This window comes from Apiospora hydei (assembly GCF_038363865.1).
Source record: "Apiospora hydei strain CBS 114990 chromosome Unknown utg000006l_segment0_segment0, whole genome shotgun sequence".
Taxonomy (NCBI): domain Eukaryota; kingdom Fungi; phylum Ascomycota; class Sordariomycetes; order Amphisphaeriales; family Apiosporaceae; genus Apiospora; species Apiospora hydei.
The window spans coordinates 1,437,454-1,453,300 of NW_027117365.1; the positions used below are offsets into that span (position 1 = coordinate 1,437,454).

Sequence of the window (15,847 nt, forward strand, 5' to 3'; positions counted from 1 at the left end):
TCTTCTCCCGCCCTTGGCTGTCGTGACTTCCACATGTCTTACCAGTGAGTTATTTTTAAATGAAACAGGTCCAAACTCAGCATCTAGAACTGCCTAGGCGCCATGGTGCTTCAAGAATTCATCAGCTTCCGCACCCTCTTCCCAACGCCCTCTTCAAACTCGCCCACCCCACCCTTGAGCTCCGTCATCTGGCCTGCGCGCAGCCGATACACCACCCGACGCCGCGGGCGCTCTTCGTCCTCGTCCCCCTCCCCGTTTTCCGAGTTCGCGTTGACGTCGTCGACCAGGCCCTCCACCACGCCGCGCACGAACCAACGGTCGTGGCTGACGAGCACCACGGCGCCCTCCCAGCCGCGCAGCGCGTCCCGCAGCGCGGCCACCGTCTCGTAGTCGAGGTGCGTCGTGACCTCGTCCAGCACGAGGCAGTGCGGCCGCCGCCAGAGGAGGCGCGCGAGCTGCAGCCGTACGAGCTGCCCGCCCGAGAGCTTGCGCAGCGGCACGTCGGACGCGAGGCGGCCCGGCAGGCCCAGCGAGCCGAGCAGGCCGCGCACAGCGCCCTCGTCGAGCGCGCCGGCGACTTCCCGGGTCAGCAGCGAGAGCGAGGTCAGTAGTGCTGGCTCGGGTCCCTCCGCTGACCGGGAGGATTCCCTAGTCTTCGGAGGTCGTCGACTGCGTGCTGCGAGTAGTACCCTAGCTTGAGCCGCGGATGTGTCGTGAGTGTTCCCGATGTGGGTTTGGTCTCCTCCACGAGGAGTTTGACGAGCGTGGACTTTCCGCTGCCGTTCAGGCCGACGATGCCGATTCTGTCGCCCATGTGAACAGACAAAGTGATTCCCCCGAGGGCGAAGGGCGAAGGCGCAGCAGCTTTGCGCGCTTTACTCAATGACGTGTAGCGGAAAGAGACTTGCTCCAAGGAAAGCAAGGGGCCAGGGAAGCGTAGGTCAGTCGTCGTGGGAAGCACCAGGCTGACTGGCCGGTCCTCCTCCTCGACTTCGATCTCGGCCCGGCTGGTAAGGTGATAGCCGACAAGGTCTCGATTGAGCTTGAAGCGGCCGCCCTGGCTGTTGACCTCGAGACCCCAGCGGTCATTGAGCTTCTTCTGCCGCGACTTGGCCTGGCGGATCTTGTTCTGATCGTCTTTCGCGCGGCCTTCTTTCATATTGCGCGCGATCGTCTTCTCCATGTGCTCCTTCTGCTTCTCCTTCGCTTCCTTCATCTTGTTCATGTGCAACCTCTTCTCGGCCTTGCTCGCCTCGTACACGGGGAGGTCCCCGTGGAAGTAAGTCAGGCCCTTGTCCTTTATGATGAGAATGTCGGCACAGAGTGAAATGAAGTCTCGGTCGTGAGATACTATGATGAGCGTCGGGGCGTCGTCTCTCTCGGCCAACGATGAGAGATGGTTCTGCAGCCATATGATGCCAAGCAGATCCAGAAAATTTGTCGGCTCGTCCAGTATCAGTATGTCTGTCTCCTGCAGCAATACAGCGGCCAACGCGGTACGCATTCGCCAGCCCCCAGAAAGGCTCGCAATGGGCTTCTGCATATACTCCTCTGAGAAGCCCAAACCGCTCAGGATTCGCTTCGCGCGACTCTCCGTCTCGGCAACCTTTGTGGGCTCGACTTGCAGCTCCAGTTCCGCGAGCAAGTCGGCCGCTTCGCTCGTTTCCTTGGCGAGGACCTCGGACGGGATCTCGTCGTCGGGCTGGTCCCGTTGCGACTGCATAGCTGCCACCTCCTTTTCCTTGGCGATCAAGGCCTTGCGTGCTTGCAGTCCTCGGGCGCCGCTCCTGAGCCTTGCATCTTTGTCTCTGAGGAAGAGTTCTTTCTGTAGACGCTGATACCGGAGCTGGCGCAGCCCTCGAAGGGAGCCGCACGGATCAGTGCTGCTGATGGCATTTGATAGGACTAGGAAGAGTCAATACAACTCAACTGGTAGTACACCGGAAGAAGTACACGAGTCTGACCTTGGATCTCCCTTTGGACCTCACTCCTCGCTGTGGCCCTTTCAATGACTTCTTCACTCACCAGACGGTCTCCCCTTATCGTCTGAGATACTGAACTGCCAGGCAGTGTTCCATCCGCTTCGGCGTCGCTGACTTGCGTCTGCTGCAGAATAGCAATTCTCGTCTCTTCGGGGATTCCGGGGATAAACTTTTCAGCAATAGCTTTCAGCAGTGCTGTACTACTCAATCAGTTCCAGCGCACTACTAGCAACAACAGATACATGTAACTAGTATGCTATTAGAAGAACTTACTTGACTTCCCCGTACCGTTCCGTCCGAGGAGGGCGTATCTTTGACCCGCCTTCAGCCTGAGACTGGCATTGCTCAGTATTTCTGTTCCGTCCGACCTAGCCTTTGCCTTCTCTTTTCCTTTCGCCGTCGAGTGGGGGCCAGATGTGACGACGATGTTCAGGCCCTCAATGTCCAGTTCTCGGTAGTTTGGCGTGGCGATATTGAACCGGGTCTGCTTGCTGGTGCAGAGTATGGTGGCCACAGACTCGGATTCCATAGGCATCATTTTGCAGCCTTGGAATCTGATCTTGGTAGAGACTGTAACCGAGTACACAATCTTGAAAGCTGGTACGTGATACTATAATGCAGTATTTGGAATGGGCGACTGATCAACTACTTTCCAGCTGCTCTTTCACACATCGAGAAAGCTCGCAGGGGAGAGCGAAGCCTCCTGTGACTCGTATTTTATATTTCATCTCTAGCTCTATTGAATCTGCCATTGTTCCTGCCAACTAGAGTGCTGCCTGTTGATTGTGCAATAGCTATTGGGGGAGACATGATTCAAAATGATTCATTCTTGCTAGAGGCGATTATGTACTGCGGTTAACTCAAGTCACACGGAAAGCAGTACACACTCAGTCGGATTGCCAACGTTTTAATCAGGAACAGAACCCAACATATGTAAGATAGAAGGAAGATCGTATTTTGAAAATATTCCCTTGCATATCACTACATGCACTCATATATCGCAATTACCTGAACATATGCCGAGGTTGAGGATTTCAGTTCTTAGCTTCGCTCTACCGAGCCTCCTACCACAAGTAGCCACTGCCATCAAATACGTTGGGCTACTGTTAGGTTTTCAATATCCGTGCCTTATAAACTAGGCCAGCCACCTTTGTGAGGACGGACGATGAATTCACGGTTTCGGGCATGCTTGGGCTTCGGAAGAAGAAGGCTGGATTGATAGTGACGATGCCAACTATTGAAGCTATGAATGAGCTCGGGCATTGATGTCAGGCTTGGGAGGATTACTGCGGATGCCCAGCTGCCAAGTCGACAATGCCGCTTTGTCAGGCCGCTAATGGCAGATCCGGCCTGGAAAGCACCGACTTTCAAGCTGGTTATGAAAGTTCACTGGAGCCACGAGAGTGCTCTTTGCAACTGACGTAATCAAGCAGCAGAATCAGGCACATCGGCTGTTGCATAAAAGCTACAGCTCAGTACGTACATCATGGCGAGATGTGAGGCATCAGACGGTGGGTTGGACTCAATCCATTGAATGTATGTTATGAGCAGTAGATCGAACTAGAGAGGCAAGGTGTTGGCTTCGTATTGAATGGGGGCTGGTCAGTCAGCCCAAAAGGTGCAACTTCCAACCACCCCCTTTTCTGCCTGCCGCAGGCCACTTGTTCTGGAAAAGACGCTGGGCCATGGCCTACGTGTAACACGAGCTGATCATGCAACATTTGCTTACACTTTGTCTTTGGTGCATTAGGTGCAGGTTCAACCCGTCTCCGTGTCTTTGGTGGTAACGAATCCAGTCTGGCTAGTCTGGGTGGTGAGCAAGTGGGACGATGAGGCAGAGGGGCTTTTGCTTTGTACCGCGTAGCGAACCAGAGGCCAGAATTGGATTGACAGGTGTTTAGCTTGCGTTCGATTGCGCTTCCTAAGCACTCTTCCGGGCAACCTGCTGTTTTATCCCTAACTTAATGTAGGGCTTGCATTGAGGGAAGCTCCAGAATTAAGTAGGTACAGAATGTGCTTTTTTACCCCTCCTTTGGCTTCGACGATTCTCCGCCTACGGCCCTTCGGGACCTAATCAGCAGTCGTTGCGAGCCACTTAATTGCTGGCTACAGGGGGCAGCTTCGATTAGCGCATTGCCGGCCTGCCACTTTCTCCATCCACGACCGGGCTGGAACTTGAGATCAAGAGGCCGCGAAACAAACCAACGGTGTGAGCGGTCACGGAGACAAAAGGGTTGGCCATCATCTTCTTTCCCTCCAGGATTCACGAACCCTTCGTTCGGTCCTATGAAGATACAGAAAGCCAAAGTCAATTAAGATAGCACCAACAACACCGCCTGCGGCTTCCGTTGTCGCTACCTTCGGCTGTCGTCTCGTCTCGTCTCGTTTTGTCTTGTCTTGCCTTTCCCTGCCCAACGGTTCCCAGCTGCACTGGGTCTGCGTCACTCCAATCAGAGCTGAACCGGATCACATTGGTGGCAGATTTGCTGGCCACTCAGACTCTTACAGCTGTCGACTCCGCTCGCTTTTCCATCGGCTTTTGCATCCCTCTGCGTCTTGGTTATCGGTACATTGCGACCTTCGCGAGTGGTCCTCTGCGAATCCTTCCTTGTCGGGGCGGGCACATGCCATCCTCTGGCGAATGGCAAACGTGCAGCATGTAGCCATCAGCCAGCGGCACCAGCGTCAGCATCATTCGTCGTCTGGATTGGATATTTGGGACGGGCAACAGGAGCCTATTGTCTATTCGCTGCCTTATCCACACCACTTTCGCGACGATATACAGAGGCCCGACAGATACCACCTTGACCAAGCTGTCTCGAGTCCGCGCAGAGCTCCCGAGAAAATGCGTGCCCGCGAGTCCTTGCCTTCGCGGGCGCACCGCCGCGAGCCCGTTGCACCACCACGACGAGATGCTAAAAACCCGAGTGAGAGTCACCACAGGCGCACTGCACCACCTTTGCGGGCAAGGTCTGCCTCAACGTCAACTTCGGGGTCGAGTTCAAAGTCGAGTACTGAGTCGGATTCTGAGTCGGAGTCTAAGTCGGCCTCAGAGTCGGTTTCAAAGTCGGTTTCAAAGTCGGCTTCAGAGTCGGCTTCAGAGTCGGAATCAGAGTCGGACTCAGAGTCGGCTTCCGAGTCGGCTTCAGAAACGAGGTCAAGAACGAGATCAAGGTCCATGTCAATATCAGGTTCTTCGGAGAGCGGGAGCTCAACCCGGAGCAAGTCTGTCGATAGTGGCATTGCTACGCCGAAATCGGCCCATGAAGAACGGTCAGCATCCGTGTCTAGACACTCATCAAGAAGCTCGTCTGAGAGTGAAGATTCTTCAAGTGATAGTTCAGAGTCGCTGCCACCCGCCCCCCGGGTTACGGAGGAGAAGGGTCGACAACGCCGGCGCGAGAAGGAACTTGTCCAATCTTCGCCAGAAGCAAAGCCATCAACCAGTCGACGACATGCGCATGGTAGGGATCGCAGAGCCAAAGAGTCGATCATCCACGAGGTCGAAAGTGATGCCGAACCAGCTCGTGGTGCACTAGTTGCCCACAAACGACCCCATAAACACCACTCACCTTCTAAGGCTAGTTCCCATCGTCACCGCCATCATCGGGAACGTGGTGGCGAGATAAGGCCAGCTTCATCATCCAAACGGTACGTCAGCTCGCCAACATTTTCTTTTTCCTGGGACAAAAACTGATCATGATATGGTTCAGTGCGCTTAAGAAAGTATACGAATCGGGCCCAGTCTACTCACCGAGACGGTCAACAAGCAGGTCTCAAACTACATACTCATCTCAGAGTTATGCCTCATCTAAGCGCTCATCTACTATACTTGGCAGCTTCTTTGGCTCATCGGTTGCTTCACAACGACATAGCAAACCCACCAAGCTGTAGGTCTACCATTCCCGTCAACGTGAACCGTGCAACTGACTTATAGCCAGTGTCGAATGTGTTGCATGCCTCGACGACGACCTACCTTCCAGGAAAACAGCCAAGTTGATGTGTGGTCATCGCATGTGCCATTCATGCCTGAAACGCAAATTTCGCCTCTCTACCAAAGATCCTCAACAAATGCCGCCCAAATGTTGCACCGAAGACCACATACAGCTGAAGCACGTTGACCGTCTATTTGATAACAACTTTAAAAGACTATGGAATCAGAAATTCGCCGAGTATTCTACGCATAACCGTATATACTGCCCGCGACCAAGCTGCGGGGAATGGATCAAGCCAAATCGTGTTGAGAGACTGAAGGACGGCCGTAGGAAGGCCAAATGCGGCAACTGCAGGACTGAAGTGTGCTGCGTTTGTCAAGGGAAATGGCACAAGTCTCAAGATTGCCCCAATGACGAAGCTACCCAAGCTATTCTCCTGCAAGCGAAAGAGAAGGGCTGGCAACGATGCTTCAACTGCAACTTCTTGGTTGAATTGGAAGAAGGTTGCAACCACATGAAATGGTACGTTGTTGACACCGCCTCTTTGATTACAGTTTGATCTCTTCTAACACGAAGTCGTAGCCGCTGCAAATCAGAGTTCTGCATGATATGCGGGGCTCCGTGGAAAACCTGCCAGTGTCCCTGGTTCAACTACGATAGGACCGAAGTAGAACGATCGGGCCACAGTCATGCGCCTCGTGTTCGAGTGGGCCATGATCGGTCTGTTGAACGGGCAAGAGGGTCGATCCGCGATGTTCAATCAGCGCATGGATCAAGTCTTAGCCGCCGGTCAAGGCCACGGGATCACGAAAGGCAGCTCGTGAGGCGTCGCAGGCCAGAACAGCGCAGCGAAATACATGAAGACTCGGACGACGGCGATTACAACGGCCGCTATGGCGACATTATTGGTATCGGCAATGCAGCCGGCCATTTTATGAATGACGACTACCGACGAGTCGCGCACTCCCAATTGGCACCTCCTATGCCTCCACCGATGCATCCTGTGCCGTTTGAGAGGATGAACTCGGGCGACTACGTGTCCGGGGTTACTAGAGCCCGCGGAATGTACGGGGATTCGATGGACCGTCGACTTGCTGATCGCTTTTCGGAATCACGACCCAGCCATAGCCCGATTCCTAGAGCCTTTTCTGGTCCGATGTCGCCGCCGCCGCCGCCGCCACCGCACCCCCAAGAAACCTAGGCCCGCCGCCGCCGCCTTCGGTCCCTCATACGGCACCGATGATGCGACGCCATACCATGGAAGACGATATGCTTAGCAGCACGCAAAGCCAGAGCCAGCGTCTGTCGGAGCGAATGAAACCGCGCTATGCTCGACAGCGCGACCATGACTTGGAGGCGTCTGCGTACGGTCCTCCTCCTGTGGGGGATGCGGCGGCCGGACTCGAATCCGAGGAAGGATTCTGCCCTCGCGGGTCTTACCGGCATGGGGAGGGGGTGCAAGCCGGGTGGACGAGTGGAGAGCATATGTGCAGCCTAACGTACCTCCAGGACCGGATAGTATCAGTGTCGGGTAACGTTTGATTTGCACGACGATACGATGTTTCATGATTTTTCTTGGTATGCATTACGAATTACGCTCTCGAGGTTTCCTCGGTAACATTTCTTTATTTGATCTTTACGGGCGATTTACAGATTTACACGGATATTGCATGGGGCCTCAGGGTCGTTGTAAGATGAGTTAGTTTGGCAGGCGCAATGACTTTTGCATGTTGTTTGCACATTGGATGGGATGTTTAGGAGTGGCGTTTGCTGTTGCAGGAGGCACTGAGCAGGGACGTGGCTTGTCTAGTCCATCACGCTGTCCGTAGATCGTGTATGTTTCACATATGGGAGACGAGTTTCACCAAATACGTATATGCGATGACTATACGTGATACGAGGCCTTTCCGTTTTTCTTTGCGTTTTTCCTCTCTTTTTTTCTTGAATCGTGAGTGTGATACGATGCGACATGCGATGTGCGATGTGCTGCTTGGTGACTGACAGGCTACCTCCTACTTGCATTCTCAATGGACATGTCGAGGAAACTTTAGCAGCAAGCAGCAGACACAAGCAGCACATGTACCCATGTACTTCAATAGGTGAATTGATTTAAAGATGGGATGACGTACATGGGTTCTCCTGGGGGCTTTTGGGGTTCTGGTAGGGTTCTGGTAAGGTTCTGGTAGGGGGTTCGACTTGGGGTTCAACTCTATCGCTGTCTTGGCCTGGCCGATAAAGAGCAAAGAGTGGGCTGTTTCCCAAAGTCGACGGCTAAAGTCCCGCTCTATTGAGATTAGATTTGGGGGCCTGGTCCGCCCTGGAACTGTCGTGCATCACCGACCACAACCCCCAAAAAGTACAGTACAGTGCAGTACCACCGTCGTCGGCGTGCATTTGCTCCTCTACAGTCTCGTGATCGTATCCGGACCTCGCGGATAGACACACCCAGACGGCACCTAGTACTACTGCACTGCTGCTCGACTGCACTCACCTCACTTGCCTAGAATACAAAAACCGCCATCCACGTCAGCCGGGGTCACGACAGCACCGTCGCCAAATGATCGGTCCTACTTATACATACTCCTATTTATTATCCACTTACCTCACCATCAACCTTATATAACCGTGTCCGACTATCTCCTCACCATGGCCTGCTGACCACCAAGTCCGCTCGACACCGATGCCGACATCGACCTAGCACCCTCTCAACTGCACCCAGCCCATGGGAGATTTCTATCGGAAAGTCGCATCTGCTTCGCGTGAGCGCTCCGTCTACCAAGATCGGCAGCCGTCTGTCGCCAAGGACACTATCTCCGACCACCGCTCCGCCAACATGCTCCTGCTTCACCAGGTCGGTAGCGTCAAGATTGGCGAGATCGTTCGCTACACCGTCACCTACACTCCGAGCCACGATCGCATCTTGCCCTCGCCCGAGGTCTTGCACCTGCGCATCCGCAACACCTCCAATGTCGCCCTCCGCGCCGCCTTTGTCCACGGGCCCTATACGCTCAATGTATCCGCCTGGCCATCTCACTACGATCCGAACGTCAAGTTCGAGAACCCGCGACGCTATGGCGTCCCCGAGTTCGAGCCCATGCTCAAGGCTGGCGGGACCTGGAACATACAGCTACTGGTTCCGGACAATATCAGAGAAAGCGCCGGTTTGGGCCCGTCACGGCAGCAGTTCGGCGACGAGAGAACAGGCGGACGAGAAGAAAAGAAAGAACATAGCGCCACCTGGATCGTGGAGGTCGCCAGTCAGGTGATCTTTTCCAACTCCGCCGCCGTCGCGTATGAGGTTATATTGGCTAGGGACGAGAAGAGCTTAAACCTAGGAAGCGCACAGGTCACAGGCAACCAAGCACAAGTACCGCAGCCGGGGCGTGTGAGCGACTTCCAGCAAAGCATCGGCGCCAAGGACGGGCATCATCCAGCGCAGCTGAAAGGAGTCTTCTCTAGAGCAGTCACGCTCAAGGTAGACGATACGGCAAGCTTGTGGAACACGCCGCAGTTGCCAGAGTGGGACGAGAACCGCGGGAAGCCACCATCCGGAAAGGATGCTGCAACAGTCAGTGTCGTCAAGAATCCGCCAGATACAGCGAGCGCATCTGCGGACACCAACAAAACGCCCCTCGAGGAAAAGAGCGAGAAGCTCAAGAAGAAGAAGGTCCATCTTGTAGTCCTTACACACGGCCTGCATAGTAACTTGGGGGCGGACATGCTTTACATGAAAGAGAGCATCGACAGTACAGTGAGACAGGCCAAAATTGACGCCAAGGCTAGGAGAGCGCGCCAGAGAGCGGAAAGAGAGGCCAAGCGTCAAAAGAGCCAGTCCGAAGGACCGGAGAGCGAGGGGAAAACCGAAGAGAAACTGAAGCCCCAAGAAGAAAAGGAAGAGGTGGAGGAGGAATACGAGGACGAGGAGGTCGCCGTACGGGGGTTCTCTGGGAACGCTACCCGAACTGAGAGGGGCATCAAGTTTCTGGGCAAGAGACTCGCCCGTTATATTCTCTCCATGACGTATCCGGACCAGCCGTATCTGCCCTCGGTGAAAACCAAGGCCGGGAGCTTCGTGACGGCTATCACGGGAGATAATGAAGGCGATGAGCACGACACGCCCGCCCACAAGAACGGCACAACACATCCCAATCACTCGGTACCACCTCGCGCTTTTCAGATCACCAGTATCAGTTTCATCGGCCATTCTCTGGGTGGGCCTGTCCAAACGTATGCGATCGCTTATATTCAGAAGCATTCACCTGTATTCTTCGATGTGATCCGTCCCATCAACTTCATCACGCTCGCCTCGCCCATGTTAGGTTTGAGCAACGAGAACCCTCGGTACGTCAAGTTTGCACTGGATTTCGGACTTGTTGGCAAAACAGGTCAGGATCTTGGCCTGACATGGAAAGCACCGACTCTGTTACGGAGTGGTTGGGGAGCCATTGTGAGCAACCTTGGCGAGACTGCCCACAAAAAGGTCATGGGTGAAGTCCAACCGGAATCGAAACCCCTTCTCCGGATATTGCCGACAGGACCGGCACATGCAGCATTGAAGAAGTTCCGAAACAGGACGGTCTACTCCAACGTTGTCAACGATGGCATTGTGCCGCTTCGCACAAGTTGTCTACTGTTCCTCGACTGGCAAGGCTTGGAGCGTGTGGAAAAGGCCCGCAGAGAAGCAGGATTGGTTGAGAGAGTGGTTGGATTCGGCTGGGCAGAGCTCACGGGTGCCAATGTGACCTCCCCTCGAACAATACCGTGGGCACCCAAAGACGAGGCAGCCCCCAAATTGCCCCCTATTGATACAGTGACGACACCGGAGACAGAGACAGACACAGACCGCGAAGAATACCGGGAGGTACCGCAGCCTCCAAGCAATATCATTGCTGAAGACGATAGACGAAGCTTTAACCTGACGAGGAGCATATCTAAACAGCACCAAGAACTTGACAAGGAGCCGCGTATGGACGGCCAGAACGACGGCCCCCTGTCCGGATTTCTAAACTTCTTCAAGTCGTCGGAAAGTCCCAAATCTCCACAATTGCCGCAAGGGCAAGGGCAGTCGCGCTCGCCGTCTCCCCCATCAAAGCATGATAAGATATATAAGCGAAGTCAAACAATCAAGACTGACGACTCGAGTTCGAAGAGGTCTAGTCAATCTCAGGTGACCACTGGCCAAGAGCTGAACGACGAAAGCACGGGCGGAGCACCCCAAGAACGTCTTTCTTCGAGGCTGCTGGTGACATCCTTAACCCGGCGCTCCCTACAGTTGAGTTCCTCATTGACCCTTCAACACGCCCGAGGACGATCTTCCATGACCGGATTTATCACCCATCTGATATTCCACCACCGCCATTGAAAAAGAGGCCCACGGGGCTGGGGATCCGTCGAAGAACCCCTTCTCATACTACGCAAGGTCCACCTACGGCGTCACTGAAGAAAAACCCCAGTGGTGACAGTAACTCGTCGAGTCCTTTCCCAATCATCAACCATGGAGACACGGGCCTTTCCATGAGAGACTACGACAACATGGCTAGCACCGACCCGGGACGTGACCCCGACAAGGTCATTGACAGCTCCAGTATGGCCGTCGAAGAGAAGATAGCCCGTGCTTACCATAAAGGGATGAGCTGGCGAAAAGTACTCGTCAAGCTGGAGCCCGATGCTCACAACAACATCCTCGTACGACGCATGTTCGCAAACGCCAACGGCTGGCCAGTCGTGAAGCATCTTGTAGATGCCCACTTCAGCGACAGCGCCGCTGCCCGGATGGATGACGAGGACGAGGCGAACAATGAACGGGCCAAGTCACTGAACCAACCGCCAGACCAGGAGGGCTCCGAAGTTCGACGAGCACAGGTCCCGAGCGCTTCGGAGAACAGGGATTTCAGGCTGAGCCAGGCCCCTCTGCCCAAGACGCGAAAGGGCTCCACCCAACCCCACGACCAGCCCCGACAACAAGACACTCCGGTGCCCTCGACGGATGCCAGCGAAGCGGAAGACGCGGTGCCTGATCTGCCGTCCGACAGCACGCCCCCAAGTCTCAAGACCAGTCATTCGGTCTCAGACCGACCCCCGCAACTGCCCCCGCTCGGACACGTGTCGCCAAAGCGGCACCGGCGGGCCTCGTCCACCGGCTCGTCGTCGCCCCGCCGTCCGAGTTTTGATAGGAACGACTCGGTCACATGGAGCGACCGTGACTGGTTTGACAGCCAGGATGAGAGCGATGCCGATAATGACTTTTTTGACGTACGGCCATGGCGGGCACCGGCGGTCCAAGTCGCAAGAAGACCGCAAGAAGGGCAGCAAGGAGCCCAAGAGGACCGGCAGCCCCGTCTGGAACTGGACCGAGAAGATCGTCGGCCGTGGGGCGGCCAAGAAGGCCGGCGGCAGGAGCGGAAACCCCCTCAGCCCTGCCACGTCGGAGCCGCCGATGAGCCCCGTGGAGGGTCTTCGACGGGGAGGCTGGGCTTACTGAGGTAGCCAGCCTTGCTTTGATGATACGAAAAAGATGACGAACGGTGTTAGTAGTAGAGACGTGTGAACTGATCGGTTGTTGACAGCCTCGCGTTAAGAGGTTGACGGCCGTTGAACCTCTCGAGAGATTACGATGACATGCTTCCCTGCCTCCTAGCCATGCTTATTGCCGAATCACCATAGCGAAGGCGTATACATCATTCCCCTGTGCCCCCTATTACTTACCTGAATATGAGACGTATATACATGTTTTAATCAAATACTTTTAATCCTATTACCTACCCTATCAGATCGGGCAGTTGCCATCATGTTGATGTTAGGTTTCCAGCACAGGAGCGTGCTTGAGACCAAGACACACATATTGGCTGTACACGCGGTAGAGCTTGATGGACACCGGTAGCCTGTCCTGCTGATATGGACATGAATTGGGGCCAGGTGAATCTTGGAGTCTTGGGCCCGTGACCTGTATCTAGCAACGAATGAACTTTCTATATGACCACTTATATGTTGCAGAAGCCAGCACCTGCCACGTAGCTAGTCTCCCTCCGCTGTACAGTGAGGGCGGCTGCTGCGAGGCGGAGCATCACCTCCCCTCTGAACCAGAAGTCTGAAACGGTTGGCAAGCAGTTCTGGAGAAAACGGCAGTGAAGTCCATCCACCCGACCAGAGACAGCGATACAGCAAGGCGTGCAAAGACACTGGACAGACACGCACCCGAGACTGGCTACGGGTTGTGACTATGGTCGAGTTGGTGAAACAAGACATTCAGTCTGGGCATAGATCCTGGGATGGTTCCACAGACACACACACACACACTCCTGAGTTTCTTCTCCTTTTCTTTCTTTCTCCCATCTGTATACTCGTGCCCCTTTCCCCTTTCCTCGTCAGCCTAGTGAAGATGTTACAAAGCTCTCCCCTCCTGGCCCAATCAGGCTTGCTTCTCAGCAAGCAGCTCCTTTCATCATACCAGAGAGACACACAGGCATCGGATCCCGGATCTCAGCTTGGAGCGCGTCCTGGCCTCTCCCGTGAGGCGACGGAGGCCATGTAGTAACTACCCCCCCCATCCGCGGGGTGTGGCACGTACGACGCACACGTATATGCACGTAGTAGGAGTAGTAGTAGTAGTAGCAGCACCAGCACCAGCAGCCACACACGCACCACACACACACACACACACACACGGACGCACCGCAACACGCAAGGCGAAGGCGACAAACGGTAACATAGACAAGGACGGGCGGGCAGCAACAACGACAACGACCACACCGTATCACACACAAGCGGAGTCGGAGCTCCATACCTACAGTTGGACCCTTATCCTCCCCCGCTCCCTCCCTCCCTCCCCGCCAGGGGAGTAGGGGTGGCCAAGATCAGACCACCCTGGCACCATCAGATATCGTACATACATCGTGGTCCTTTTTCCTACCGGGGACCCAACAATTAACCGATCAATCATAGCAATTCCAACAGGCAAATTTATCTGCCCATCCATATCTCTCTGTCTACTACACTACCAATAATGCCCGGCCTAGCACTGCTTGCCCCTCTCCCTGCTCAACGCGACCCCTCCCGCAAACGAAACAAAACATATGGTTCGGAGCACGGTTATCTCGAACCCCCGAAGCCGAGGGCGGAGAATGAAGCAGCAAGTGCACACACACACACCGTTCATTGTGCATGCAGGAGTATTCGGGACGGACCGCGAACCGGCTGACTAACTTCTAGAAGGATATACCCCAATGGAGTTTAAGATGCTTTGCGCGGCGCAGTTGATCTTCCCTCTCTTCCTCTCTTGGAGTCTGGCTTGCTTGTCTGCCCAGGCAAACATGTATAATGTAATGTATGTATGTATGTCTCGATGTATGCGTCTGGCAGGTGTGGTGCGTGAGCGCATGGGGGGAAAACGAGGGGGAGAAGGGGGCGGCCAAGCAAGGTATCGATGTGTGGAGTCTCGAACCGCATATCTAACCCCAATCCAGCCCTCCATCTCCGTTCCCATCTGCAATCTGTAGATCCCCGGCTTACCATCGTGAATGCCACCTGCACTTGTTTCCTCGTTTCCCATCACCAACAGCAATTCCGAGTTTTGGCGGATGCAACAGCGACGTTCAAGTCACACACACACACACTTCGCTATCTTTCAGGAGCTACCGGGATATGATCACAGTAGCAGTGAGTGGTGCGTATGCGTGCATTTTCGTCAATGGCCGCTTATCGGAGCCAGGGGTTGCGCATTTGTCAAGCCCGAACAGTAGTATATCGTACGTTGGAACACACCACCCAACCCAACCCAACCCAACACCGCCAACGCCCGTTGTAAGGTTTGGTTGGCCCTAAACAGCTAAGGAACGGGAGATCTCCAACCGTAGCGCGCGTCGCGTCCGGGGTAAGGAACGGAAAAACCACCTGGGCGTGCATACGTTATATTTTGTGTGGGCATGCCTGCACACACCTACCGCGCTCGCTCGATGCCTATATGTAGGAAGGCCGCGCCAGTCGTGAATGGCATACCATGGGTGTCCCCCCAAGATGATGCTTCGAAAGCGATTGGATCGCTTGCTCCCAGCCGAGAGAGAGTGTGTGTCGCAGCAACGCCGCCATGTCGCAAAGCACACTAACATCGACTGCTGCTACATACAGTAGACATATCACAGAAAACAGGGAAGCAAACGTCGGGGTGTCGGGGCAGGCCTGTACTGTGCGTCGTGTGTACCTGGACAGACCTCGGAATAGGCCAACCCGCTTCGCTGGTTCGGCCGTTATTGCAGCAGCAAGTAGAGCCGGCCATTCACATTCCTTTCCTGCAGCATTGCAGTCGACTCCATGGGCCCCCTCCACACGCGCACCCATTTATACACGGAGGAGTTGTGGCGGAGGAGGAGGGTACATACACACTCTCTTTTTACTTGGACAGATCGCAGCGCAGATTTATCGCAAGTGACGGAAATGCAATGTAACGCTCGGTGGCTCTTCTCTCCCTTTTCCGCTCCACGCACCAATTTCCGGCCGAATTGGACCGGGGAATACCCATTGCGGAAATTCGGGGTACTTCAACGTACCGTATGTAGCTACTGCTGCTCGCGATCGATCGATAAGGCGCGCTCCAACTGCCTGATCAAGAGCTAGAAGAATCAAGGAAGTCCTTCCAGCCCGAAGAGTACCTGCATGCTGATCCAGGGTCGACGGGAAGAGCTCAAGATTCAATTGCCTGACCCCTCCCCCCTCCAAGTACTGACTGTAGGAACATGCCGCAGCATCAATGGTCGGCTGTCGTTCGGGCCTCGCCGCTGTTAATATCTGTACATACAGCGCACTCCTGAGGTGTGCTTTTTCTGGAGACGAGACGGGCTCATTATGATGGGGAAGGGGACGGCTGGGGTTCCCCACGGTCCACGGGGGTGAGTCTAGTAGGTGCGGTAAGCATCTTTGGCGATGTCCCAGGCCCGG

At 54.8% G+C, this 15,847-nt stretch overlaps 4 protein-coding genes across 4 annotated transcripts; 2 read left to right on the forward strand and 2 right to left on the reverse strand.

The window, feature by feature from the left end:
• Positions 1–110: 110 nt before the first annotated feature.
• PG997_007655 (uncharacterized protein) lies at positions 111–2,520 on the reverse strand (the record flags this gene model as incomplete). Its single annotated transcript, XM_066811970.1, has 4 exons — positions 111–577; positions 637–1,905; positions 1,965–2,177; positions 2,256–2,520. 4 exons carry the CDS (start codon positions 2,518–2,520, stop codon positions 111–113), a joined length of 2,214 nt encoding a protein of 737 aa, XP_066667312.1.
• Positions 2,521–4,916: 2,396 nt separating this feature from the next.
• Positions 4,917–5,225, reverse strand: PG997_007656 (uncharacterized protein; the record flags this gene model as incomplete). The annotated part of the gene is made up of 1 exon (XM_066811971.1): positions 4,917–5,225. One exon carries the CDS (start codon positions 5,223–5,225, stop codon positions 4,917–4,919), a length of 309 nt encoding a protein of 102 aa, XP_066667313.1.
• Positions 5,226–5,567: 342 nt separating this feature from the next.
• On the forward strand, positions 5,568–7,118 carry PG997_007657 (uncharacterized protein; the record flags this gene model as incomplete). Its single annotated transcript, XM_066811972.1, has 4 exons — positions 5,568–5,633; positions 5,781–5,872; positions 5,924–6,439; positions 6,500–7,118. Coding segments are annotated over 4 exons (1,293 nt in total), but the record flags the coding sequence as incomplete, so codon positions are not given.
• A 1,521-nt stretch (positions 7,119–8,639) lies between these two features.
• PG997_007658 (uncharacterized protein) lies at positions 8,640–12,398 on the forward strand (the record flags this gene model as incomplete). Its single annotated transcript, XM_066811973.1, has 3 exons — positions 8,640–11,031; positions 11,085–12,169; positions 12,219–12,398. 3 exons carry the CDS (start codon positions 8,640–8,642, stop codon positions 12,396–12,398), a joined length of 3,657 nt encoding a protein of 1,218 aa, XP_066667315.1.
• Positions 12,399–15,847: the final 3,449 nt, after the last annotated feature.